This window comes from Chiloscyllium plagiosum, unplaced genomic scaffold (assembly GCF_037043375.1).
Source record: "Chiloscyllium plagiosum isolate Xiang-an unplaced genomic scaffold, Cpla_swu_hap1 HiC_scaffold_8, whole genome shotgun sequence".
Taxonomy (NCBI): Eukaryota; Metazoa; Chordata; class Chondrichthyes; order Orectolobiformes; family Hemiscylliidae; genus Chiloscyllium; species Chiloscyllium plagiosum.
Window position 1 is genome coordinate 13,664,958 of NW_028270146.1, and position 27,198 is coordinate 13,692,155.

Consider the following 27,198-nt stretch of genomic DNA (forward strand, 5'->3'; position numbering starts at 1 on the left):
TAGTCCCCCTTAGTCTGGTAATAGATTTTATCTTCACACTTTCCAGCCATATTTTAAGTTCAACCATACTGCGATCACTCCTTCCAAGAGGATCCCTGACAATGAGGTAATTAATTATTCCTGTCTCATTACACATGACCAGATCTAGGATAGCTTGCTCCCTCGTCGGTTCCATACTGTTCAAGAAAACTATCGCGGATACACTCAACAAACTCCTCCTCAAGGCTACCCTGACTGAGCTGGTTCAACCAATCGGCATGTGAATTAAAATCCCCCAGGATAATAGCTGTACCGTTTTTGCAGGCATTAGTTATTTCCTTGTTTATTGCCCGCCCTGATGTGATGTTACTATTTGGTGGCCTTTAGACTATAACTATCAATGACGTTTTCTTTTTGGAATTTCTAATTTCCACCCAAATGGTTTTGACCTCATGCTCCGTAGAATCTGTTTCATCTCTCAGCACTGCCCTGATGTCGTTCTTGAATATCAGAGCTACATCACCTCCCTTGCATTCCTGTCTGTCCTTCCGAATAGTCTGCTACCCCTTGGATATTTAATTCCCAGTCGTGACCATTCTGCAACCATGTCTCCATGATGGCTCCCAAATCATATTTGTTCATGATGCTTTGTGCCGTTAACTCATCAACCTTGTTCTGACTGCTGCGAGCTTTCAGGTAAAGTGCCTTTCTTACCGTCATGATTCACAACATCTCTAATATCTCCTGAGCTATCTCCACACCTCCCCCCTGTCCCATCTGTACAGATTGTCCCCCGCCCCAGTTCCAAAACTGATGCAAATGTCCCATGAAATGGAATCCCTCTTTCCCACACAATTCCCTTAGCTGTGTTCCCTAATTTTCTTGACTAAGCCAGTTTACATGTGGCTCAGGCAGTAATCCGGAGATTATGACCCTCGAGGACCTGTTCCTTAATGTCGTTCCGAGTGCTCGATAACCCCCAACCAGATCCTCCTTCCTGTTCCTTGCCTATGTTGTTCGTCCCAGTATAGACTACAACAACTGGATCCTCCCCCTCTAGCTCTAGTATCCTTTCAAGCCGGTCAGAGATGTTCTGCACCGGGCAGGCAACACCCCATGCAGGACCCCCGATCCAGCTTGCATAGGCTACTATCTGTCCCCCCTCATTCTCAAATCCCCTATAACTACCATCTGTCTTTTTGCTCCCCTCTCTTCAATGGCCTTCTACAACATGGTGCCATGGACTGTTGGCTCATCCTCCCCGCAGCCCTTTTCCTCACCCACACAGGGAGCAAGCACCTCATACCTGTTGGATGAGGTAAAAAGGTCATCTGCAAACTTACTAACTCTACCTGCTATGTTCACATTCAAATCGTTTATATATATATATGACAAAAAGCAGCGGACCCGGCACCGATCCTTGTGGCACACGACTGGTCACAGGCCTCCAATCTGAAAGGTTCTTCAGTCAAATTTGTCTCCATGCTATGAGCAAGGAAAGGTTTTTGGTTTTCTTCCCAATCTGCCGAATGTGAGGAGTTTCTGCCTTGTTGCTCACTACACTGTTAGCATATTGAATGCTGCTGAGCTCCTTCGTCCAGCTCCTCTCTCCACACAGCGTCTGCTTAAGTGCAATCTGTTCTTCAAATCAATCTCATTTTGGCATGCATGCAAACAGAGTTTAATCCCTTAAATGTCCACATTCCCATGGGGATTCCCGATTCCAGTGATCTTCCATCTGATCCTGTCAAAGAAGGAATTGGGCCTGATGTTTCATTGAGCAGGATAATGCGCTCTTGGCTCTGTGACAAGGAGGAGAGACAGAAAGGTTTCTCGCTTGACTGGGAAGCAGGATCGAGTGCACCACAGTACTCCTTGATGCATCCTTCACGCCTCCTTAACTTCTTTCGAAGTTACTGCCAGATAAATAATAGCAGGGAAGCAAGATTGCTGTACACGTTTTGACCTTTTTTTGGCAGTTCTCTCTGGTGTTTGTTTATCTTCTGTTCTGTGTGTGAATCAAAGTTTTATTTGAGAAGTAGCCCTACCAGGAGCAAATCCCCCTACCCACCCATATCTCTATACATAGAGTTTTTTTAAAAGATTGTCCCCGAGATGTGGTTATCACTGGCATTCTGCTATTTTTTTGCCCTTGAGATAATAGTATGAGCTGCTTTCTTGAACCGCTGCAGGGCAGATGGTAGAAGTCCAGCTCCAGTACTATTCCCTTTCTCTCTTGTGTTTGTTACTGGCACCAGTTAGAGTGGTATATCCTGCTGATTGTGGCCAGTTGCTAAGGGAGTGTTGTGCTCTCTTCCTCCCCTGTCACTCTGTGAGGAATAGCCTGGGCTTTTCACTGTTAGAGAATGACCCAGGATTGTTACTGCACCAGGCCCACCTGTGTCCCATCACCTCATGAGGTTTCGGAAAGAGTGCTTAATGTGGGTGCTCCTACATGAGATAAGGGGGGGACTCCCTTGGATCAGGATTCAGTGGGATTGATGGGTGCGGCAGTCACTTAGGATCCTCATAGCACCACAACGCAACGTGGGAGAACATTATGAATCATAGAATCCCTGCAGTGTGGAAGCAGGCCATTCGGCCCATCTAGAACTCACTGACCCTCCAAAGAGATTCCCATTTAGAGCTACCCTGTCTCTGTAACCCTGCATTCCTCATGGCTAACCCACCTAGCCTGCACATCTCTAGTTGCTATGCGCAGTTTAGTATGGCCAATCCACCCTAACCTGCACATCTTGGGACTGTGGGAGGAAACCGGAGCACCCGGAGGAAACCCATGCAGTCACAGGGAGAATGTGCAAATTCCACAGTTGCCCGAGGCTGGAATCGAACCTGAGCCTTTGATGCTGCAAGGCAGCACTGCTAACTACTGAGCCACTGTGCTGCCCATCCGATGTATTGAACATGAGGCATGTTAAGTACACCAGATGGTCTATTTAGTCGTCTTCTACAACAGGAAACCTACCATTTAGCTGCTTTAATTAGTCCAAAATCCTAGCTTTAACCATACTTCCTAGTAGCTCATCCCAGCTGTTGTAGTATTGTAAAGAATTCATGTACATTCGCTGGCTCGTAGTGTGAACGGTTCTCTGGCTGATTAAAGCAGTTGGTTGTGATGTGAGTGCCCCTTCCAGGACCGTAACCATCTTTGTGCCAGCCAATAAGGTGGCCATTCCTGTGCTGTAAGAGGGCTGTGTGGGTTCTCCAGCTTCTATGACAGGAGGTCACCCACAAATACACGCTGGAAATGACAACTCCACCGAATGTCAGCCCCGAATTCTGAGCTAGATCTGTCTGAACAGGATTTGAAGATGGCGCGAAGCTAAAGGTTTGTTCCGTCCCAGTGTCTACTCTGTCCTTGTTGCCTAGGTGAGTCTACAGGTTTTGTTTCATTTTTACACTCTGTCTCCATCCTAATTACCTAATGCATATACCCCTGCAAGGTTGCCTCCTGACAACTCTACAACACAACATGTGGATGCTCTTCACCTCCTCTGCTCATCACTGTGTAGTCTGGGACAGTGCCACAAGGGTATTGTAGAAAAACATGGCTTTAGAAGACTTCAGTCAGCCCAGGATGTGGTATCAAAACCCGTTCATGTTGAAATGTTGAGTAGCTATCACTGAGGATGACCTGAATCTCTGGGTTCGAATAATGTTGATTCAATCCCAGTGCTACTTTGAGTTTGAGATTTTAATCTGTATGCCATCTCGGCTGTTGTGGCAGAATATCTTGAAGTGCCATTGTAGAAGAAGACAGTTACCTTGTTTGTCTCATGATACTCGAATGATTATTTATCTTCAGGGGTCGTGGTTTGAATACTGAACTTGCTACTGCTTTGAGTAGTTGCAGTGAATAACAGCTGAATTCAAGGAGAAGGTGATGAAGTAGAAATGTGAGTAGCTTATGGTCCGAAGTGTTGGAAGTGAGAGGAGACTGCTGTGGAGGAGAAGCACTGACGTAAGCTGAAAGGCAGCTTTCCTTGCTGTATGTTTATGGAGACAGCCTTTAATCATCCTGGTGCTCAGTACTTTCATGCTTTGAGATGTGGGTAATGATGATGAGTCCAACATTTGTTGCCTTCAGTGGCTTACTAGGCCATTTCCCAGTTAAAGGTCAACCACATTGAATCTGAAAGTCACGTTCTGGATGACCAGGCAAGGGCAATAGGTTTCCCTCCCTAAAGGGCATTAGTGAATCAGATCTATTGATTAAATTAATTATTATTACTGTGATTAGCTTCCAATTGCAGATTTTTTGGATTAATTTATTGAATTAAATTCCACTAGCAGCATTGGGTGGGATTTGAACCTGTCTCCTCGGAGCAATAGTTGAGTGTGGTGCTGGAAAAACAGAGCAGGTCAGGCAGCATCCGAGGAGAAGGAAAATCACGTTTCAATCATAAGCCCTTCAGGTGCCTGAAACATCCGAAATGTCGATTCTCCTGCTGCTCAGATGCTGCCTGACCTGCTGTGCTTTTCCAGCACCACACTCTCGACTCTAATCTCCAGCATCTGCAGTCCTCACTTTCTCCCCAATGCAATAGCCTGGGTATCTGAATTACAACATTATTAGACATGGCAGCAATGCCATCCTGTACCCTGATGTTCCATGGTCAATAACCAATTGTAGAAATTCACCTCTCAGCCAGACATGAGTTTAATTTTTTTTGGAGGGTGGGGGTAGGGAGAGAGATCTCCCTGGTGGTGGAGACATTTGGGAACCACATCTCGAGATCCTGATAGAGACACCACAAACTTACACACATTCAGAAAGATGCCTTTTGGCCTGGGCTATCAGGTCTCCAATAGGGTTGGAGAATCTTTTACTCTGAGCAGACTGAAAAGTAACCACTTTGTCTAAGCAACCAGTTTGCTTCAAGTGAAACTCAAAGACAACTTGTCACCTAAAGCACTTTATAATGCTTCATGTGGATTTGGCGATTTTTGTTTCTGTGCAGGTTTGTTGTTACCTAACGGCTAACATATCCAGAGAGCGTAGCTGCCTTTCCCACTGTCACTTTCAGCTGTGTGTGTGTGGCATCTCGGGACCCTCTTTGAATAACATGTTGATGGATGGACCTTAATTCATCCTCTGTAATTGTCAAAAGTTACAGTTGTTGTAATGATTTGGTATCATGTGTTCTGTATTTTCTACATATCTGCTCACACGAGGTTTCCCTGTACATTCAGCAGCAGTGTCTGAGTTGGAATTATGAATAATGAGTTTTCATTTTCTTAAGGATAACTCGCTTTTTTTTTTGAGGCATACATTTTTAAGTATACTCTGTAATCTATTTCACCAGCAAAGAACAAAGCACTGAATAAAAAGGATTTTTTTTCACAAAGGCCTTTATGGCTCAATACGTAAAGAAAGAGCGTACGTTTCTGAGCCACTTTATCGAACCTGCCAAAACACATGACAGCCAATGGCGTACTTTTTCTTACAGATCAGCCAGCTGGGGATGAGGGCTGAACTACACCCTGTCCTGTGCCAGCATCCTGCTCCCTCTGCTTACTGGGCTTCTCATCTGGGCAGGACGGGCATGCAAGAGTAAGAGAAAGGAAGGGAAACTGAGCGAGAGGGGGGAGTTGGGAGATTGGGGCGAGGGAAATGGGGCTGCAGAAGTGCGGAGTGAATGTCTATCTTAAGGTAGGTGCAACTAATGATTAAATGCCATTTTAATGTGGCCTTGCCCTGCTCTTTCAGTGATCATTCAGGGATATCTGGGGGAGTTTTGGATCGAGGCGCACAAGATGCACCGGCCAAAAAAAAGAAGAAAAAGAAGAAACATCGGCAGCACAGAAAGGAAAAGAGGAAGGACAGAGCGATTCACACCGACAGCGAATCTGATCCTGAACTCTTCCGACATAAAGACACGGAGACTCCTGCAGAGAGGTAATTAGCATTGCTTTCCTTTGCTGAGTCTGTACACAGCACCAAGACAGCTTGAGCCAAGGGGGTTGGGATGGCTGGATTTCTGATTATCTTTAATAATGAGCATTAGTAATAGAATGAGGCCATTTAGCCCTTTGAGCCAGTTCTGCCATCCACTTGAATCCTGGTTAAACCTATACCTCCATTCTCTCAGAGCCTATCCTGTGCCTCATTTTAAAAAAAAAAGCTATCAAACTTAGACTTGAGCCACAGCCTCTTCTGGGTGAGGCAAAAAAACTTACAGATTTCCACTTTGTGTAGAAAATCTGCTTTCTGATTTTATTTTTGAATAATCCAGCTCCAGTTTTTTGAGACAGTGTTCTCCTGACCTGACTTTTCCCAGGCCTGGAAAATAGCTAATCTGTGAGTACTCTGTTTGTGTGATTGGAACATTTTGGAATCATAGAAGCATACAGTAAAGTGGAAGCCATTTGGTCCATTGAATATGTATTGACAAAACAGCTCTCAATCTGCAGTAGCCCAACTTGGCAGCAATAGGCCCATAGCCTTGAATGCTGTGATACTTCAAGTGTTCAACCAAGTACTTTAGAAAGACTGTGGGGTTTCCCATCTCAACTACCCTCCCAGGCAGTGCATTCCAGATTCCCACCACCTTCTGTGTGAAAATGCTTCCTCAACTGCCCTCAAACCTCTTGCCTTTCACTTGAAATAATGCCCCCTTGTCATTGACCTTTCATCTAAAGGGAACAGCTAATTTCTATCCAGCCTGTCCATGCCACCCCCATCATCTTTTACACCTCAAACAGACTCTCAACCTTCTCTACACCAGAGAAAACAACCCGAGCTTATCCAGCCTCCCTTCACAGCTGAAATGCTCCATCCCATGCAGCATCCTGGTGAACCTCCTCTGCAAACCTTTCAATGCAATCACATCCTTGCAATAAAATGTGGTGACCAGAACTGTGCGCAGTTCCCCAGTTGTGGCCTAACTAAAGTTTTATACAACTCCAACATAATTTCCCTGCTCTTATAATCTAAACAATGACTGATAAAGGCAAGTGTCCTGTATCCTGCCTTAACTAACTTATTAACCTGTCCCGCCACCTTCAGAGATCTGTGGACAAACAGCCCAAGATCCCTCTGTTCCTCTGAGCTTCCTAGTGTCCTGCCATTCATTGAGCACTCCCTTGTTGTGGAAGAGTGAGAGAAAGGAGGGGACAGAAAGGTGATATGGAGGGGGGTGCAGGGAGATAGGAAGGGTCACCTGACCCGGAATGTTAATTTTGATTTCTCTTCACAGATGTTGCCAGACCTGTTGAGGTTTTCCAACAATTTCTGTTTTTTATTTCTGATTTTCCACATCTGCAGTTCTTTCAGTTTTTACCCTGGATCCCATGTGCTTTTATCTTCTTTATCAGTCTCCCATTTGGAACTTTGTCAAAGGCTTTGCTGAATTCCATATAATCTACGTCAATGGCCCTGTCCTCGTCAGCACATCTGGTCACCTCCAAAAAACATTCATTCAGGTTTGTTAGGCATGAACTGTCTCTAACAAAGCCATGCTATCTCCAATCAAGCCGTGCCTCGTCAGAATTTTCTCCAATAGTTTTCCTTCTCATTGGTCTGTAATTCCTTGGATTATCTCTACCATCCTCCTTGAAAAAATGGAGTCTCATTAGCTGCCTTCCAGTTCTTTGGCATCTCCCCTGTGGTCAGACAGAAATTTAAAAAATTGAGTCAAAACCCCTGTAATTTCCTTCCTCGTCTCTGACAGCAGCCCAGGATACAACCCATCCACACCTGGGGATTTGTCCACATTTAAGCTCTCTCCCAATGTCAAAACTGCTCAGAACCTCGTAGTCCCTCTTCCCAAATTCTGTACCAACATCCTGTTTCTGCAAGGTGAAAACAGATGTGAAGTATTCGTTTAACACCATACCCATGTCCTCCTGCTCCTGCACAGAGTGGCCCTTGGTTCCCAATGGGCCCTACTCCTCCCCTGGTTATCTTCTTTCCTTTCATATCTTTCCAGAATATCTCGGGGTTCTCCTTGCCTGCCAGTGGATTTTCACGCTCCCTCTTTGCTTTCTTAAGCTCCCTCCTACATTTTCTACACTCTAGTTGAGCCTCTGTCGATTTGCTCTTTCTGCACCGGCTAAAAGCCCCTCTTTTTCTTGACCATCTAAAGTCAAGAGAGAAGACTTATGTTTGTGCAGTCTGTCCTTAATCTAACTCTCTAAACACTAGCATTATTCGCACTGGTGGAAGTGCTGTTTCTCTCCTTTCATACCACAGATCCTTGCTGATGTTCATTGCTCAGAGCCGAAGGCATTCAGCATTTAGGTGGGGTAAGCTATTGAAAAAATTCAACAGGTAGATTTTAATTTGGTAAGAGGAAGCAAGAGCAAAGGCGATATTTTAAAATTCGAGCTAGACTGTTTGCACAGTGTGAGGGAGAGATTTTTGTTGGTTGAAGAGGTAACGAGTTATGGATCTAACAATGAACTTTTTAAATAGCAGAACAGGATCAGGAGGCTGAATGGCCTGTGCCTCTTTTTTTTTTGGTCTCTTTCAAATTGGAAGGAATGTGTCAGCATGTTGCTGGCTTTCCTCTCTGCCATTTCCAGATATGGCTATTTTCTTTGCAGTGTTCCCCAGATGATAGACATCTGATATTGGTCAAGCCTTCCACACAGTTAGGGAAGGCAATGGAATTCTAACATTTTGACTTGTCTTGCAGGAGGTTGCTCACAGGAGGACTGGGTTTTCTGTAGCCCTGGATACAGATGTCAGCCCTCTGTACCTCGAGTGTAGTAGAGTGTAATAGAGTGCAGACAGGTATAGCTACTAAAGGTTTGAATTGTTCCCCAGTCCCGGGCCTACATGTTAAATGGTGAAAGTGGCTGAGTGATCCCAGGCCAGTACCCGTGCTGCTGTTTGCTGGTTGCTTGGAGTTTTTCTGGGAATGAATGGTGGCAATATCATCAAGAACAATTGAAATTGGGTGTCAGAGCAGTTCTAGGTACATCCATCAGACGTTTAACAAATTTAAAATCACTTATATACATTGGATACATTAGATTTCCACTTGAAGTAAAAACAGACGCAGGCAGACCCTCTTTTCATCAGTACCACTTCATACTGTCTCAAGGTTGGCTACTTTTAGCTGTCAACGCTATCTCAAAAGTTGAAGAAGAATCTGTATCAGAAACACTGGGCTTGTTGCAGTGTTCAGACATGAGGTAAAATGTGAGTAAATGAGAGGTTATCAATTTCCTCGCAAAACAGGAGGGTAGATTCTTTTCTGAATGGCAATAGATTGGGAAAGGTTGAGGTGCAATGAGTCTTAGATATCTTTCTACACCAGTCATAGCAAGGAAGTATGCAGGTAAAGAAGGCAAATGGTTGGCCTTCATAGCGAGAGTGTTTGATTACAGGGCCTTGGTGAGACCACATTTAGAATATTGTGTGCAGGTTTGGTCTCCATAACCAGAACATCATTCCTCAGATAAGGAGGGAGTGCATCAAAGACTGGTTCCTGGGATGGCAGGCCTGATGTATGGAGAGAGACTGGATCGGTTAGGAATATATTCACTCAAGTTTAGAAGAATGAGGTGTGATGTCAAACCTATAAATGTCTGACAGACACAGGAAGGAAGTTCCCGATGAGTGGGGAACCCAGAACCAGGGGTCGCAGTCTATGGATACTGGGTCATTTAGGACTGGGATGAGGAGAATTTTCTTTTCTTTACCCAGAGAGTGGTGAGCCAGTGGAATTCTCTGCTACAGTATGTGGTTGAGGCCAAAGCGTTGAATATTTTCAAGGAGTTAGATATAGCTCTTGGGACTAAAGGGATCAAGGGAGCAAACAGGAACAGGGCACTGAGTTGGTTGGTCAGCTGTTCTCATGTTGAATAGTAGAGTCTTAGCTGAGTTAGCTGGGTTGGCTGGTTTGTGGAGCAGTGCTACCAACAGCATGGGTTCATTTCATACACACAGGGCTGATGTTAGCTCGAGAGTCTCTTCTTCTCAATCTCTTTCCTCGCTTGAGGCCTGGTGACACTCTGGTTAAACTACCACAAGTCTCTTTCAATTGACAGAAACACTGTGGTCCTGGGATAATAGTGGCTTTTAGGCTTGGAGGACCAATTGGCCTCCTGCCCCAATGTGCTTTGACCATTTCACAGATTCTGTTCAATAACCAGGATCATATTGTTATTTTGCAGGTCTGACTCCAGTGCTGGTCTTCCTCAGGGTCAATTCATGTGGCTGGATGACCTCCATCTGCAAACTGCACAGACCTTCTGTATAGACAGAAAAGCTGATCCTGCCAACTGGGAGTACAAGTCACTCTATCGGGGAGATTTGGCAAGGTACTTGTAATGAGAGGAGCCGAGAATTCTGATTAAGTGGTGCTTTCCTTCCTAGTGCTGGACCGACAACACAAGTTGTGATACGGTCTGGCATTAGCACTTTCCGTAGCTCAGTGTCCGCTTTAGGCTGGGGGAGGCCATTGCAAGCCATGTGGACAATCAATGAGAGATTGAAAATGGCCATACATTACCCTCTCTTTTGTACCTGTCACTTGATTTGTCTGTTAAAATATCTATCTGGTTCCCTTTTGATTTTGTGACTTTTATAGAATTGTAGAATCCCTACAGTGTGGAGGCAGGCCAATTGGCCCATCGAATCCACACTGACTCGCCAAAGAGCATCCCAGCCACACCCACCCTATCCCTGTAACCCTGCATTTCCCATACCTAATCCACCTAGCCAGCACATCCCTGGACATTAAGGCCAATGTAGCATGGCCAACCCACCTAACCTGCACATCTTGGGATTGTGGGAGGAAACCGGAGCACCCAGAGGAAACCCACACTGACATGGGAGAATGTGTAAACTCCACACAGACAGTCACCACTAACCACTGAGCCACCATGCCACTTAGAATCACTGGGTGGTACAGCACAGAAAGTAGCTAGCTCTTTTTGACTGCAGTACAGTTAGTCCTATTACCCTGCTTTTTATTTCCATATTCTTGCAATCTTTTTCTCCTGTGGTATTTATCAATTTGTGTTTTGAAGGCTGTTATGAACTCCCTATTCAGCATCCGATTAGGCAATGCACCCACTGTTTCTTTGAGGCTATCTCTAACTAGCCTCTGATCACCTGATGAAGGAGCGGCGCTCCGAATGCTAGTGCTTCCAACTAACCAGTTGGCCTCTAACTATGGTGTTGTGTCATTTTTTTTAAACTTTATACACCCCAGTCCAACAGCGGCATCTCCAAATCATAGCCTCTGATCAGGTTTTTAAAAGCCTTCTGGGCCCCATTCTGTCTTGGTGACCACTTTGTTTGCCAGTGGTCCCATGAAAGTTCCCTACTTTGAGGACGCAATCTAATTCCAAGTAGTAGTTGCTGAATTTGACATTGTTTCTCTCTGTTCCACAGTTAAATCTTAACTCTGTTACATTTCCAGGTTCCTGTTACCGTTACATAATTCCAGTGTGTGTATTTGCAGAAATTATCTTTGTTCAGCTGTCTTCAATTTTACTTCATTTGAAACCCATGATGGGGGTATAAAACGTGTGATTGAATTTTCAATGTGCCTCTGACATTGCCCAGCAAGGCCACAGGGCAACTGAGAGCAGTAACTGCAGCCTCGTTACTGTCATCCAAACCTCAAGAGCAAATGTATCTTTGTTTAAATGAGTGGACTGCCAAGGGATGCAGTACCTCGCATCAGTGACAGGTTCTTTGAAGGGTGGGAAAATTCTGTGACTTAGAGCACCCAGTTATTTAACGGCAATCCATTTCCCAGTGAGTCATTCGAATGCAGCCTGCACTAATGGAGTGCCCTCCCTTGTGCCCCGTGATCCTCCTCCAGCTGACTGCTGAACAATGCCTAATGTCAATCCTGCTTCGACAACGAGACAAACCTAATTAGCCATGAGATGAAATGCCTCATTAATTGTCACATTGCAGATCTTGCAGTCTGACTGCTTTTCGCACAGTGGTAAATGGGATATATCCAGATCGATGATGTTTGACAGAGGCTTGTCACGTCAATTATCTCAGTCGCTGGTAGGAGAGTGTGGAGAGATTGAATTTTTAAGAAATCATTGGCGTGTCATTCTTATGACACTGCCCATTTTTTCAGACATCATTATACTAGCAGCTAGCATAAGCTTATTCCTCCACAGATGCTGTGTACCTATACAGGGATAGAATGACAGTGCAGCACAGATTTATCTAGAAGGCAGGCTTAAGCGAGTTTCAATTGGTCATTGGTAGTACAGAGCTTGAGATTGCTTTAAAACAAAAAGACACATTTTAGGGTCATAGAGATGTACAGCATGGAAACAGACCCTTCAGTCCAACCAGATATCCCAACCCAATCTAGTCCCACCTGCCAGCATCCGGCCCATATCCCTCCAAACGCTTCCTATTCATATACCCATCCAAATGCCTCTTAAATGTTGCAATTGTACCAGCCTCCACCACATCCTCTGGCAGCTCATTCCATACACGTACCACCCTCTGCGTGAAAAAGTTGCCCCTTAGGTTTCTTTTATATCTTTCCCCTCTCACCCTAAACCTAGTTATAGTTCTGGACTCCCCGACCCCAGGGAAAAGACTTTGTCTATTTATCCTACCCATGCCCCTCATAATTTTGTAAACCTCTATAAGGTCACCCCTCAGCCTCCGATGCTCCAGGGAAAACAGCCCCAGCCTGTTCAGTCTCTCCCTGTAGCTCCAAATCTCCAACCCTGGCAATATCCTTGTAAATCTTTTCTGAACCCTTTGAAGTTTCACAACATCTTTCCGTTAGGAAGGAGACCAGAATTGCACGCAATGTTCCAACAGTGTCTGGATTAGTGTTGCTGGAAGAGCACAGCAGTTCAGACAGCATTCGAGGAGCAGTAAAATCAACGTTTCAGGCAAAAGCCCTTCATCAGGAATAAAGGCAGACAGCCTGAAGGGTGGAGAGATAAGCTAGAGGAGGGTGGGGGTGGGGAGAAAGTAGCATAGAGTACAATAGGTGAGTGGGGGAGGAGATGAAGGTGATTGGTCAAGGAGGAGTGGGGGGTCTAATATACAATCCCAATAAGGTGATCATCCTTTTCTTATTTCTCAGTTCCACCCAAATAACTTCCCTGGATGTATTTCTGGGAATATCCTCCCTCAGCACAGCTGTAATGCTATCCCTTATCAAAAATGCCGCTCCCCTTCCTCTCTTTGTTTAAGCTTTTCATCTAACACTCATCAGGACTAGGGTGTAGGATTGCTCGCTGAGCTGTAGGTTTGATATCCAGACTTCTCAGGACATTTTCCATGAATACAAATTCCATGGGAAAACCAATATTTATGCTTCATGATGTGAAGGTCATCTGTTATGTTAGGGAATGGTGGGGTAGGCTTGAGGTGATGAATGACTTCCTCCTGTTTCTGATGAGTCCTGTGTGTTAATATATGTTGCTTTCAGCATGCTCAAATGTGCCACGCCCAGCTGGTATCAAACAGCTCACTTGTCAACCAATCAGCACTCTCTAGAAAAATTGTGTTTTTTCTTCTTGAATTTGTATTCTTGCAAAATGTCCTGATGTGTGCCAAGTGGAAAGCTTTGACTAAATGTCTTTTCTTCAGCAATACTAGAATTTAACTGGTTGATTAACTTGGCTTGTACTGTTGATTACGGAGATTGAGAGATGGTCTAATTGAGGTGTGTAAAAGTAAGAGATAAAGATTTGGGGTCGATACAAAGGAACTGTTCCTTGTCTTGGGTGAATCAAGGACATGGTGACATTATAAAATTAACTAAAGCTTGTGCTATTCCAATGTAAGATCAAGCAGTACTTCTATACATGAAGCAGTAGAAATCTGGAACTGTCCCTTGAAAGACTAGTGTTAAAGGGGATCTACAGGAGTGTTCCAGACTGAGAGAATTCTTCAACATAGGGAGAAATGAAGTCCACAAGCTAATTGAATGAAAGGGCAGGCCTGAAGGACTGAATGGTCTACTTCTCTGCTTAATATTCTTATGTTCCTGTTCTTCAGTTATCTCACAGTCTTGCTTCACATGATTGATTGAGTATTAGTCTGGGTCACTTCACAGATTTGTAGTTCCACCATTAATGACTTAATAGAGAGCCAGCAGAGAATGAAACTTGAAGCATTGGACGCTTTGGGTCAGTTCAATCCCACATGTTATTTTTAACTGGTGCTCAGCCTTTTTCTATCAGAATCCTGGGTAAAAACAATGACTGCAGATGCTGGAAACCAGATTCTGGATCAGAGGTGGTGCTGGAAAAGCACAGCAATTCTGGCAGCATCCGAGGAGCAGGAAAATCAACGTTTCGGGCAAAAGCCCTTCATCAGGAATACAGCTTCCTGGACAGGCCAGAGAGGGGCTTTATTAGAATGATACAATGAGGGATCGACTCGAGTTAAGTAGAGAGAGTTGAGAGAAGAGGATTGTTTTTCGTGAAGCAGAGAAGGTTAAGTGGATGTTTAGGAGATGGTCTCAAAATTACTAAAGGGAGAGAAGTTGGGAAGAGCACAATGACCAGAGGTTTAATTCAGTTGGAAAAGGGGGGTCAGTGGGGTGGGTGAGGAGAAATGAGCAGTATGTTATGATCCAGAAAACACAGCCTGAAAGAGAATAACCAGCAACACACTTAACACAGAGTTAGATAAGGTAATCTGGAAGGCAAACGGAATATTGCTGGAGGGATTGAACTGAAGACAGGGCGGTTCTGCTGCAATTGTACAAGGTGTTGGTGAGGCCACACCTGGAGTATTGTGCGCAGTCCTGGTCTCCTTACTTGAGGAAGGATACACTGGCTTTGGAGGCAGTGCAGAGGAGGGTCACCAGGTTGATTTCGGAGATGAGGGGGTTACCCTCTGAGGAGAGGTTGAGCTGCCTAGGACTGTACTCGCTAGAATATAGAAGAATGAGAGGGGATCTTATAGAAACATATATAAGGTTATGAAAGGGATAGATAAGGTAGAGGAGAAAGTGAGGTCTGCAGATGCTGGAGATCAAAGTTGAAACTTTATTGCTGGAACAGCACAGCAGGTCAGGCAGCATCAAGGGAACAGGAGATTCGACGTTTCGGGCACAGGCCCTTCTTCAGGAATGATAAGGTAGATAAGGTAGAGGCAGGCAAATTGTTTCCACTGGTGAGTGAGACTAGGCTGAGGGGACATGGCCTCAAGATTAGGGAGAGTAGATTTAGGACAGGGATGAGGAAGAACTGCTTTTCCCAGAGTGCAGCAATTGCATGGAATTCTCTGCCCAAGGAAGCGGTCGAGGCAGCTTCATTAAATTTATTCAAGACACAGTTGGATAGGTTTTTGTATTGTCAGGGAATTAAGGATTCTGGGAATAAGGAGGAACTGAGATGATGGATTGATCAGCCATGATCTTAATGAATGGCAGAGCAGGCTCAATGGGCCAAATGATCCACTCCTGCTTCTATTACAATGAAATGTGAATAGGCCGCCTCAACATGGAGAGGTAGGAATTGACACCCTTGGCAGAGGAGGGAATGGTAATTAAAATTCCCCAAAAATTGTCTGTCTGTGTCACTGATGTTAGAATTGATAGTTAATGCATTTTGGAATATGACCCTGCGTAGAAAATCTGTTCATTGTCAGCAGCACCAAGGAATGGCCACACATCTTGAGGATAATTAGAAATGTGAGATAAATAAGGGCCTTGCTAAGGATGCCCGTCACTCATGAACAAACAAGATAAAGCACTGTGCAAGTCGAATTCCTTGCCATACATGAGGTGTTAAACTTTGTCAATGCTATGTAGTTTCTGCCTCCAACACACTGAGTTCAGCATAATAATACGATTCAGTAGCAGTAGTATTGAGATATGATGTGAAGGTATTTGTTCAAAAGGTGTATTGCACGAGATTGCAATAATTCTGTCATCTATTGATGGTTGAATATTTCAGGTACAAGAGGTGTGGGGATGTCTGCCTTGGCCTTGACACCAGAAAGCAGCACATTATCTGGGAAGATTCACCCCGACCAAAGAAAAAGGCCAGGAAGAGGGATGATCGATACTACAGCTCATCGGGCCTTCAGTTCCTGAGCACTGGCCCTGTTCCTGTTCGCTGTAGAGAGTGTGTGCAAGGAAGCATTCCTGTGCCTGGTACAAACTCCTTCATACCAGTTCCAGACTGGGCAGAGATTGAAAGTAAATCCTTAGGCACTGTCACCTGGTTCAATCCACTTGGAATTTACGATGAATCCACCGCTTTGTGGCTCCAGGGAAAAGGCCGAGAGGAGCCGGAGAAGCAAGCCTGCGTGCCCTCTGATAGCAGTGAGAAGATAAACTGGGTAAACATGGCCAAAGTGGAGATGTTCAATAGGATGTTGAGAGAAGACCCTGGGAATGTCCAAACCTGGATGGAGTTTGTTCGTTTTCAGGTGGGTCTTGAAACATTCAGCCCAGATTTGAAGTTATGTGCGTTTGAGGGTGGGATGAGCCTATCAGTTTATTCCACACATCATCTGTTTGTTAAGAAGACTGCAGAATAGCACCTGTGCTGTTGGTACTGGACACTATTGTGGATAAAACCATTTGGGATAAACCAAGGAAAGCTACTATTTTTACGACTCGATTTGGCAATGAAGTAGTGTGGTGGAGGAAGGGAATTTTCTAGTTTTGAGCTTCTGGGAAAGATTGAGTTTGAGGAGAAAGAAATGCAGGACAGTAGGGTGGGAGGAGGGTGAGGAGGAGGGTAGTGCTCCCTTCACGTTCGGGTTGGGGGGTGCCCCCTTCACGGGGCGGGGGGAGAGGGGGCGGGAGTGCTCCCTTCACGGTGGGGGAGGGCGAGAGTGCTCCCTACACGGTGGGGAGGGCAGGGAGGTGAGAGTGCACCCTTTGCGGTGGGGGGGAGACAGGTGAGAGTGCTCCCTTAAAGGTGGAGGCAGAGGGGGGGGGGTGGGGTGGGTGTGCTTGCTTCAAAGTGGGAGGAGTGGGGGGGCGGGTGTGCTCCCTTCAAGGTGGAGGCGGGGGGGGGCAGGTATGCTCCCTTCACGGTGGGAGGAGGGGGGGGGGTGGGTGTGCTCCCTTCACGGTGTGGGGGGGGGCTGGGGTGCTCCCTTCACAGTAGGGGGAGGGAGGGGCGGGTGTGCTCCCTTCAAGGTGGAGGCGGGGGGGGGGGGCAGGTATGCTCCCTTCACGGTGGGAGGAGGGGGGGGGGGGGCGGGTGTGCTCCCTTCACGGTGTGGGGGGGGGCTGGGGTGCTCCCTTCACAGTAGGGGGAGGGGGGGGCGGGTGTGCTCCCTTCAAGGTGGAGGCGGGGGGGGGCAGGTATGCTCCCTTCATGGTGGGAGGAGGGGGGGGGGGGGCGGGTGTGCTCCCTTCACGGTGTGGGGGGGGGCTGGGGTGCTCCCTTCACAGTAGGGGGAGGGGGGGGCGGGTGTGCTCCCTTCTCAGTGGGGGTGGGGGGGGCACTTGCTCCCTTCACAGTGGGGGGTGCAGGGGTGGGTAGGTGTGCTCCCTTCACGGTGGAAGGGGGGGTGCTCCCTTCACGGAGGTGGGGGAGGTGTGGGGACTGCTCCTTTCACGTGTGTGTGGGGGGGGGAGGAGAGAGGCGAGGCGAATGCTCCCTTCACGGTGGGTGGGGGGGGGGAGAGGTCGAGGGGAGTGCTCCCTTCACGGTTGTTGGGGGGGGCAGGGGTGCTCCCTTTTCTGTGGGGGGGGTGTGTGTTGGGGGCAGGGGTGCTCCCTTTTCTGTGGGGGGGGAGTGAGGGTGCTCCCTTCACGGAGGGGGGCAGGAGTGCTCCCTTCACAGTGAGTGGGGGGGTGCTATATGTCAATCTCAGGGTATGTGACTGTTGCTTAAGGACCAAACAATTCTGTCGTCTCGAAAGCAGATAATGGGGATCTCCGCCTCAGCCAATATGAACAAGGGTTGCTGGATTTGAGCTACATATTTCCTAGCCAGCAGTTGATGGAAATGCCCACTCTCTCAGTGAATCTGCCGCAGCACCTTGCTCAAAGTGAGAGAGAGAGAGAGAGAGAGTGACCATAAAATGTAGAAGCAGGAGGAGGCCATTTGGCCCATCCAGTCTGCTCTGCCATTCAGTGCGGTCATGGCTGATCTGATAATCCTCAACTTCACTTTGCTACCATTTCCCCGTAACCTTCATTCCCCCAGTGATTAAAAATCTATCTCCGCCTCCCGTATTGACCTAGCATTGAGTATACTTAATAACCCAGTCTCCACAACAGCCATACTTTCCCTTTCATGCAGCATACTGACTCAACCTGATTATATTGCATATTTCTGAATGCTTTCTAGTACATCCCTTATGAATAAGCCATTGGGAAATATTAGAGGCTATGTCAACTGCCCTGCACTTAATCTCCTTTTTGAATAAGGGTGCTCTAGGCCTCCTAGAATCTTAGGATTCTGTATGATACAGTGGCTCAGTGGATAGCACTGCTGCCTCACAGTGCCAGGGACCCGGGTTCGATTCCAGACTCCGGTATGTGTGGAGTTTGCACGCTCGCCCCACGTCTGTATGGGTTTCGTCAGGGTGCTCTGCTTTCCTCCCACAGTCCAAAGATGTGCAGGCCAGGTGAATTGGCCATGCTAAATTGCCCACAGTGTTAGGTGCATTAGTCAGGGGTAAATACAGGGCAGGGGAATGGGTCTGGGTGGGTTACTCTATGGAGGGTCACTGTGAATTTGTTGGGCCAAAGGGCCTGTTTCCATACTGTAGGGAATCTTAAAAAGAAATAACTACCATCCACGGTCTCTAAAGCCACTGGTTTTTGGCCCCATTAATTTCTTTAGTAATTTTTCTCACGTTATTTTTTTTCCTCGTTTCCCCTTTTACTCCTAGATTATATTGCATTTTTCGATTGCCATCAATGTCTTAAACCATGAAGACGTATTTATTCAACTCATCTGCTATTTCCTGCTGGCCCATTATTAGAGTAATGATGGCCTAGTACAGATCGGATATAGATTGTGGCCCTATCTTTTGCCAACTGAATGGGGTTTATTTGATCCAGTTACTTGAAGGCCACTGCTCTCTGGGACTCTAGCAGCTCCTCTCTGCTAATACAGAAACTTTTGTTTCTTGGTTATGATCTGGTATTGCTCTAGGCCATTGGGATGTTGTTACTAACTTGTTTGTCTCTAGATTCTCTGTGCTAGCTCAGAGAATAAAGAAATATAGGCAAGCTAGACTGATCGCTGTACCAGAGAGCTGGGAGATGTTGGCCCCAAATTTGAGGAAGGTTGTATTGGATTACCAACCAGCATGTGAACTGCAATGGTTCAAGAAGGCAACTCACCCCCATCTTCTCAAGGATAACCAGGGGCAGGTAATAAATGCTGGGCCCAGCCAGCAATGCCACATCCCACAAGTGAATTTTTAAAAATATTAATTTCTAGTGTTAAGTATTGGTGATCAACAAGTCACATGGACGTTGCCATCTTGCATGTTTGGGAGTTGATTTATAACCTTGCTGCAGGACTTGACCAAGTGTGAACATAGGAGGTATAGTTAGTAAGTTTGCAGGGACACCCGGATTGGAGATGTGGATGTGAAGAAGGTTACCTCAGAGTACGACAGGATCTTGATCAGATGGGCCAATGGGCCAAGGAGTGGCAGATGGAGTTTAATTTAAATAAATGTAAGGTGCTGCATTTTGGAAAGGCAAATCAGGACAGGACTTGTATACTTAATGGTAAGGTCCTGGAGGGGGTTTTGCTGAACAAAGAGACCTTGGAGTGCACGTTCATAGCTCCTTGAAAGTGGAATCGCAAGTAAACAGGCTAGTGACGACGGTGTTTGATATACTTTCCGTTATTGGTCAGAACATAGAGTACAGGAGTTGGGAGGTCATTCTGCAGTTGTACAGGACATTGGTTAGGCTACTTTTGGAATACTGTGTGCAATTCTGGTCTCCCTCCTATCAGAAGGATGTTGTGAAACTTGGAAGAGTTCAGAAAAGATTTACAGGAATGTTGCCAGGGTTAGAGTGTTTGAGCTATTGGGAAAGGTTTAGGCTATTTTCCCTGGAGTGTCAGAGGCTGAGGGGTGACCTTAGAGGTTTATAAAATCATGACTGGCATAGATAGGGTCAATAGACAAGGTCCTTTCCCTGGGTAGGGGAGTCCAAAATTAGAGGCAGAGGTTTAGGGTCAGAGGGGAAAGATTTGAAAAGGACCTAAGGGGCAACTTTTTCACACAGAGGGTGGTACGTGTATAGAATGAGCTGCCAGAGGAAGTGGTGGAGGCTGGTACAATTACAGCATTTAAAAGCATCTGGTTGGATATATGAATAGGAAGGGTTTAGAGGGTTATGGGCCAAGTGCTGGCAAATGGGACTGGATTGGATTTGGATATCTGGTTGGCATGGACGAGTTGGACCGAAGGGTCTGTTTCTGTACTGTACATCTGAGTGTGAGTGCAGGAAGCAGAGTTTCCTGGTTATATGTCTGTGTGATGATGGCAAGGCCCACATTTATGAGCCCATGTGTAATCCCAGTAGAGAAGCTGCTGATGAATGGTTGACGGGCAACGTTTGCTCAGGCTGTGAGTTTCTGCCGTGCATCTTTTTGTGACTGAACATTCCAGTTCCTCACTTGGAGAGCTTTGGGCATATGAACCAGATGTCCCACCTGATAGTGGAATCTGAAGTGAGAGATTTGTTTCCTTTTATTTCTACAGCTCTGTCTCACCGATCCAGAATTGTCATCCAATGTGGGTAAAAGGGGTAATTGAATACAAAACTTCAGTCCTCATCCCTCATAATTACCGTGTGTTAGAAGGAAAATTTGTATGTAATCTCCTGAGTGTGGCTTTTGTCCATGTTGCATTTTAGTTCCTATTCCAGACCTGCTACTAGTTAGGAATTGACTGATCACATTGCATAACTACATTTGCATCACATTTCCTGGTGAAGTCAAAAGGAGACATGATTTCCCTTGTGAGAGTTGTCTTTAATAAGTCTCCCTTCCTTCAGGATGAATTAATGCAGGACCCAAGTCCGTACATGATCTCTGCAGCTGAGTCTGAGAAACGGAAGAGATCCCGAAGGGCTGTCTGGGAGAAAAAGCTGGCCATTTTGGAACGGGCCATTGAGAGCAATCCCGACAATGTGGAGCTGAAAGTAGCCCGGCTGGAGCTCGGCAAAGAATCTTGGGAACCATCCAATCTGGTCAACGAATGGAAAAAGGTGGTCTTTCTACACCCAAACAACACCACTCTGTGGCAGAGGTACCTGCTGTTCTGCCAGAGCCAGTTCAGCACCTTTTCGACATCCAAGGTCAATGGTATCTATGGCAAGTGCCTGAGTACCCTGGCAGCTGCTCTGGATGGTACCCTACTGTCCCATCCTGCACTGCCTGACACAGAGGAAGCCATGCTTGGTAAGACAGAGTCTGATGTTACTCATGTACTCCTTGTACTCTGGACTAGCCGTACTCATTGGCACTTCTGTTTTCCATTTGCCTAAAGGTCCAGGCGCAGACTATGACACAGTCCCTCACGCCAGGATTTCTGACTGTCTGGAAACCCTGATAGGAAATAGACATCCATGAGCTTCACATATGTATCAGGCTCTGGGGTTGGAGGGTTTGAGCTACAGGGAGAGCTGAATAAGCTGGGGCTGCTTTCCCTGGACTTCAGAGGCTGAGGGGTGACCTTGTACAAGATTATAAGATAATGAGGGGGCATGGATAGAATAAACAGACAGTCTTTTTCCAGGGTAGGGGAGTCGAAAGCTCGAGGGCAGAGATTTAAGGTGAGAAGGGAAAGATTAAAAAAAAAAAGACCCTGGGGGTAACTTTTTCACACAGAAGGTGGTCCGTATATGGAACGAGCTGCCAGAGGAAGTGGTGGAGGCGGATGCTATTCTAACATTTAAAAGGCATCTGGAAGGGTAAATGAATAGAGTGGGTTTAGAGGGATATGGGCCAAGTGCTGGCAAATGGGACTGGATTAATTTAGGATACCTGGTCAGTATGGGCGAGTTGGGCTGAAGGGTCTGATTCTGACCTGTCGCTGCAGCTGCAATAATTTTGTGTTTTGTTGGGGAACACCAGCTTGTATTTGCATCGCACTGTTACTTAATCCAATGTCCCAGGGTGTTGTATTAGTGGGTTAATATAAATAAGGTTAAACAAGAAACAAAGAAGCACAGATACTGTAAATCTGAACAAAACAGGAATTACTAGTGAACATCAGCAGGTCTGACAGCATCTGCAGAGCGAAAGCAGAGCTATCATTTCGGGTCCAGTAACACACTGTTAGAGTTTCCAACCTACCACTCACCATCCTCCTCCCCCTTTGCAAAATGTGCCAAGATCCATTTCTGTGTTTGAGGGGGGGTGGCGGTGTAAATGCAAACTGTTTGGGTTTTTACTCATTTTAACCTCTAACTCATGGTTCTTCTTAAAACAAGTCCTGTTGTGTTCATTCTCACAGCAATTTTCCTGCAGCAGTGTCACTTCTTGCGACAGACTGGCCATTCGGAAAAAGCCATTGCCCTCTTCCAGGCTCTCATTGACTTCACCTTCTTCAAACCTGACAGTGTTGCTGGCCTGATAACCAAGGCACAGGTAAAGGCAGCCTCTTCTCACCTGCTCCATAGATTTACAGACAGTCAACAAGCATTAAATAGCATGGTTAAGATGATCCAATAACCCAGTGGTTAAGCATTGCTGTAGTGTATTGCTCTGCCATCTAGCAATACTGAGTGCTCTCTGGCCTATGCTAAGGAAGGTTAGATGGGGGTTCGTTAGCTGAGATGGCTGGTTTGTGATGCAGTGATGCCAACAGCAGAGAATCAATTCCCACACCAGCTGAGGTTACCGTGAGAAAGTTTCTGTCTCAACCTCCCGTCGCCTGAGTTTAACCCTCTGGTTTAACCATCACCCATCATCTCTCTTTTAAATGAGAGAGCAGCCTTGTGGTCTGATGGGACTTTGGTGCTTTCTAATCTCAGTGGGGTTTGTTGCCACCACTCTCCCAGGACTAGGAAGGATAGATCCTGTTCCCAATTGTGGTTTCCCAGTCACGTTTGAAATGTTGAGGGTGTTGCCTGATGGCCAGATCAGCCTTGCTTCTGGCTGACCCCCTCCTGGATCATCCAGCCTCTCCCTGCCAGTTTCCTCTTGTGGATCTGTACCTTCCAAGTGATCATGCTTCCAGCGCGATTGAGCAGGCAAACTAGTGTAAACATTGTTCCTCCATGTGACCGGGCTCACAGAAAAAAGAAATCAAGAACTGTGGATGCTGGAGATCTGAAACAAAAACAAATATTGCTGGAGGAACTCAGCAGGTCTGGTAGCATCTGTGGAGAGAAAGCAGGGTTCACCCTTTGAGTGACCCTTCCTCAGAATTATTCTGTATTCTGAGCATCAACTGCATTTCCCTCCCCTCAGATGCCCTTTATATTATTCTGAAACGAAAACCGAAATTGCTTAAGGAACTTGGAAAGTCTGGCAGCATCTGTGGAGCGAGAAACACAGTTAATGCTCAGAGTTAACAGAACAATTCTGAGGAAGGGTCACTGGACTCAAAGGGTGGACTCTGCTTTCTCTCTACAGATGCTGCCAGACCTGCTGAGTTCCTTAAGCGAAGTCTGTTTTTGTTTTGAAAATGTGTTGATGGAAAAGCGCAGCAGGTCAGGCAGCATCCAAGGAGCAGGAGAATCGACGTTTCGGGCCTGAAGAAGGGCTCATGCCCGAAACGTCGATTCTCCTGCTCCTTGGATGCTGCCTGACCTGCTGCGCTTTTCCAGCAACACATTTTCAGCTCTGATCTCCAGCATCTGCAGTCCTCACTTTTTCCTCTGTTTTTGTTTTGGCATAATATAAAGTTTGGTTGGCTTAGTTAGGGGCTCCATTAAAGCTCTTCGGTCAACTTGCACCTTTATCCCGGAGTATGTCACAGGCCCTCTACGTAGATGTATAGATCTTCACCAGGCCCACCTTCATGTGCCTGTATTTGCTCTGTAAATGCCAGAATATGCGCAACCCCAAACAACACTAATTGTTTGGCACTTGTTAGGTAACATAAACATGGCTTTATGTCAGTGTCATGCAATTAAGATCAAACTGCTATTTAAAAAGGTTAATTCTTTTCTTGTCTCATTTATGGTCTGAGGTTTTGTCTGACTTCCTCTGTGGTAAAGTGCTGCGAGATGTTTTAGAATATTGAAGGTGCTCTCTAAATGCACCTTTAAATAAAATTTATACAGAGTATGCTGTGGTTCTGTTCGCCGAGCTGGAAGTTTTTGTTGCAAACGTTTCGTCCCCTGTCTAGGTGACATCCTCAGTGCTTGGGAGCCTCCTGTGAAGCGCTTCTGTGGTGTTTCCTCCGGCATTTATAGTGGCCTGTCCCTGCCGCTTCCGGTTGTCTTCTCACAAACTTTATACAGAGTATGTTCATTTTTGGATCATTCCTGCAGACTAAGCCTTGCCCTAGATTATTCCAGCTTTTATGGATGTGCCTAATTTACCCAAGTGATAGAGGATTGGAAAACTGCCAATGTGACAGCACTGTTCACAAAGGGAGGCAGGCAAAAAGATGACTGACTATAGCCTGATATTTGGAAAAGTATTATAATCAAGTATTAAGGAAATAATAACAGAACATTTGAAAAATCATAATCTAATCAAGCAGAGTCAACGGGGCTTCATGAAAGGGAAATTGTGTCTGACTAATTAGAGTGTTTCAAGGAAGTCTCAACCAGAGTGGATAGAGGGGAACCAGTAGACGGATTGTATTTGATCTTCGAGAAGATGTTTGTCAAAGTACCTCACAGAAGGTTAGGTCACAAGGTAAGAGGCCACTGTGTTGGAGGTGGTATACTGGCATGGATAGAGGATTGGCTAATGGGCAAGGAACAGCGCGTGGGGAGAAGGGACACTGTTTCAGTTAGTGACCTGTGAACAGGGGGGGGGTCCACAGGGATCAGGGCTGGGACTGCAGCTGTTTACAATGTATATTAGTGACTTGGAGGAAGGAAGTGAATGTACTGCATCCACGTTTGCAGACAGCACCAAAATAGGTGCAAGGGCAGGTCACAAGAGGGATACAGTTAGTTTACAGGGAGGTATTGATAGATTAAATAAATGGGACAAAAGTTGGTAGATGGAATATAATGTGGAAAAATGTGAAGTTGACTCATTTTGGAAGGGAGAACAAAATATTACTTAAGTGGAGAAAACCTGCAGAAAGCTGTGACACAAAGGGACATGGGAGCACTTGGGCACAAATCCCAGAAAGCTAGCACACAGTTGCAGTAGGTAATCGGAGTCGAAAACTATCGTGTTGGGAAAGCACAGCAGGTCAGGCAGCATCCAAGGAGCTGGAGAATCAATGTTTTGGGCATAGCTCTTCATCAGGAATGTGGGGAGGGGCAGGGGATGCTTAGAGATAAATAGAGTGGGGGTGGGGCTGGGGGGTGGAAGGTAGCTGGGAAGGCTCTCGATGTGGTCCCCTTTATATTAGGGAGAGAGGATGCCAACTCGCAGAACATTTCAGAGAACATCTCTGGGACACGTGCACCAAACAACCCCACCGCTCTGTGGCTGAACACTCCAACTCCCCCTCCCACTCTACCAAGGACATGCAAGTCCTGGGCCTCCACCACCACCAAATTCAAGCCACCTGACATCTGGAGGAAGAACACCCCATCTTCCGCCTTTGGACCCTCCGACCACCAGTTTCCTCCCCTTCCCTCCCCCACCTCACCCCAGTTCCAACCCTCCAACTCAGCACCGCCCTCTTCACCTGTCCTACCTGTCCATCTTGTTTCCCACCTATCCGCTCCTCCCTCCTCTCTGACCTATCACCATCTCCCCGCACCTCCATCCACCTGTCGCCTTCCCAGCTACCTTCCTCCCCGTTCCCCATTTATCTCTCTGCCCCCTTCCCTCCCCACCAACATTCCTGAAGAAGGGCTTATGCCTGCAACGTCGATTCTCTTCCTCGGATGCTGCCTGACCTGCTGTGCTTTTGCAGTGCCACACCTTTCGACTCTGATCTCCATCATCTGTAGTCCTCACTTTCTCCCTGCAACAGCTAATCAGGAAGGCAAATGGGATGTTGGCCCTTATTTCAAGGCTGTTGGAGAGTAAGAGTAGGGGGTCTTATTGCAATTATGCAACGTGCTGGTGAGACCACCTCTGGTGTACTGAGAGCAGTTTTGGTTTCCTTATTTAAGGAAGGATATTGAATGCAGTGCAGGTGAGGTTCACTAGGATAGTCCCTGATATGGAGGAATTGTCTTCTGAGCAAAGGTTAAACAGTTTGGGTCTGTACTCACTGACGCTTAAAAGAATGAGAGATGACGTCATTGAAATACATACAGTTGTTAAGAGGTTTGACAGGTTAAGTGCTGGGAGGATGTTTGCCTCTTGGGAATGTCTAGGACCAGAGGGCATGGTCTCAGAATAAAGAGACACCGATTTTAGACTGAAATGAGGAATTTCTTCTCTTGGAGTGTTGAGCATCTTTGGAAGTCCTTGCCACAGACAGCTGTGTATATTTAAGGCTGAGAGAGAGATTCTTGATCAGTCGGGGATTCGGGGTTACGGGGAAGGACAGGAAAGTGGATATGAGAAATATCAGATCGGTCTTGAACCTAGTGATCGGGGCAATCTAGAGGGGCGGAACAGCCGCCTGAACCTCCCTCTGACATGCTTCCTGCTCTCTCACGTGGATATAAATGATCCCTCATATTACTTTGACAAGTCACAGGGGCAGGTTTTCTGGTTTCTAAGCCAATATTTATCCCCCAGCTTACACCCCCTGAACCGATTGCCTGGTCATTATCCTGTTGATGTTTGTGGGTGTACTCTGTTTGCACTTGGGCTGGTGCATTTCCTCAAGGTCAATGGGGAGCACAGTATAATGTGCTTTGCAACATCCTGATGTGCTTATATAAATGTAATTACTCTGCCTTGAGCAATAGGAAGGAGATCATTAACCCAGTGCTAATTGATTTCTGATCAATATTTTGTAATTCCCTGCAGTCGATGCAGAGTTTACAACTTTGTCCTCAGTCATTTAAACATTTATTCCACCCCCCCCCTCCCCCCCCCTCCCCACCGGCCACTAGCACAATACAGCTGCAGTTGTCTAACCCTGAAAGGAAACCTTGCAGCACCTCCCAACTGTGCAACCTAACAGCAGATATACAGGAAGGCCATTACCTTGGAAGTTCCCTTCCAAGTCACACACCATCCTTTGGACGAAATTGCTGTTCCCTCTCCTGGAGTTCCTTTCTATCAGCACTGTGG

The 27,198-nt window shown here is 46.2% G+C and overlaps 1 protein-coding gene across 2 annotated transcripts in view; it reads left to right on the forward strand.

Annotated features, from left to right (window-relative positions):
- The window catches only part of nrde2 (NRDE-2, necessary for RNA interference, domain containing), a 70,599-nt gene that overhangs the window by 12,440 nt on the left and 30,961 nt on the right, over positions 1-27,198 (forward strand). For both annotated transcript variants that reach the window (XM_043696953.2, XM_043696952.2), the window contains exons 3-7: positions 5,711-5,899; positions 10,126-10,272; positions 15,868-16,345; positions 20,910-21,315; positions 22,373-22,506. In XM_043696953.2, coding sequence (XP_043552888.2) covers positions 5,711-5,899; positions 10,126-10,272; positions 15,868-16,345; positions 20,910-21,315; positions 22,373-22,506 — 1,354 coding nt within the window. The remainder of the gene's footprint in view (positions 1-5,710; positions 5,900-10,125; positions 10,273-15,867; positions 16,346-20,909; positions 21,316-22,372; positions 22,507-27,198) is intronic.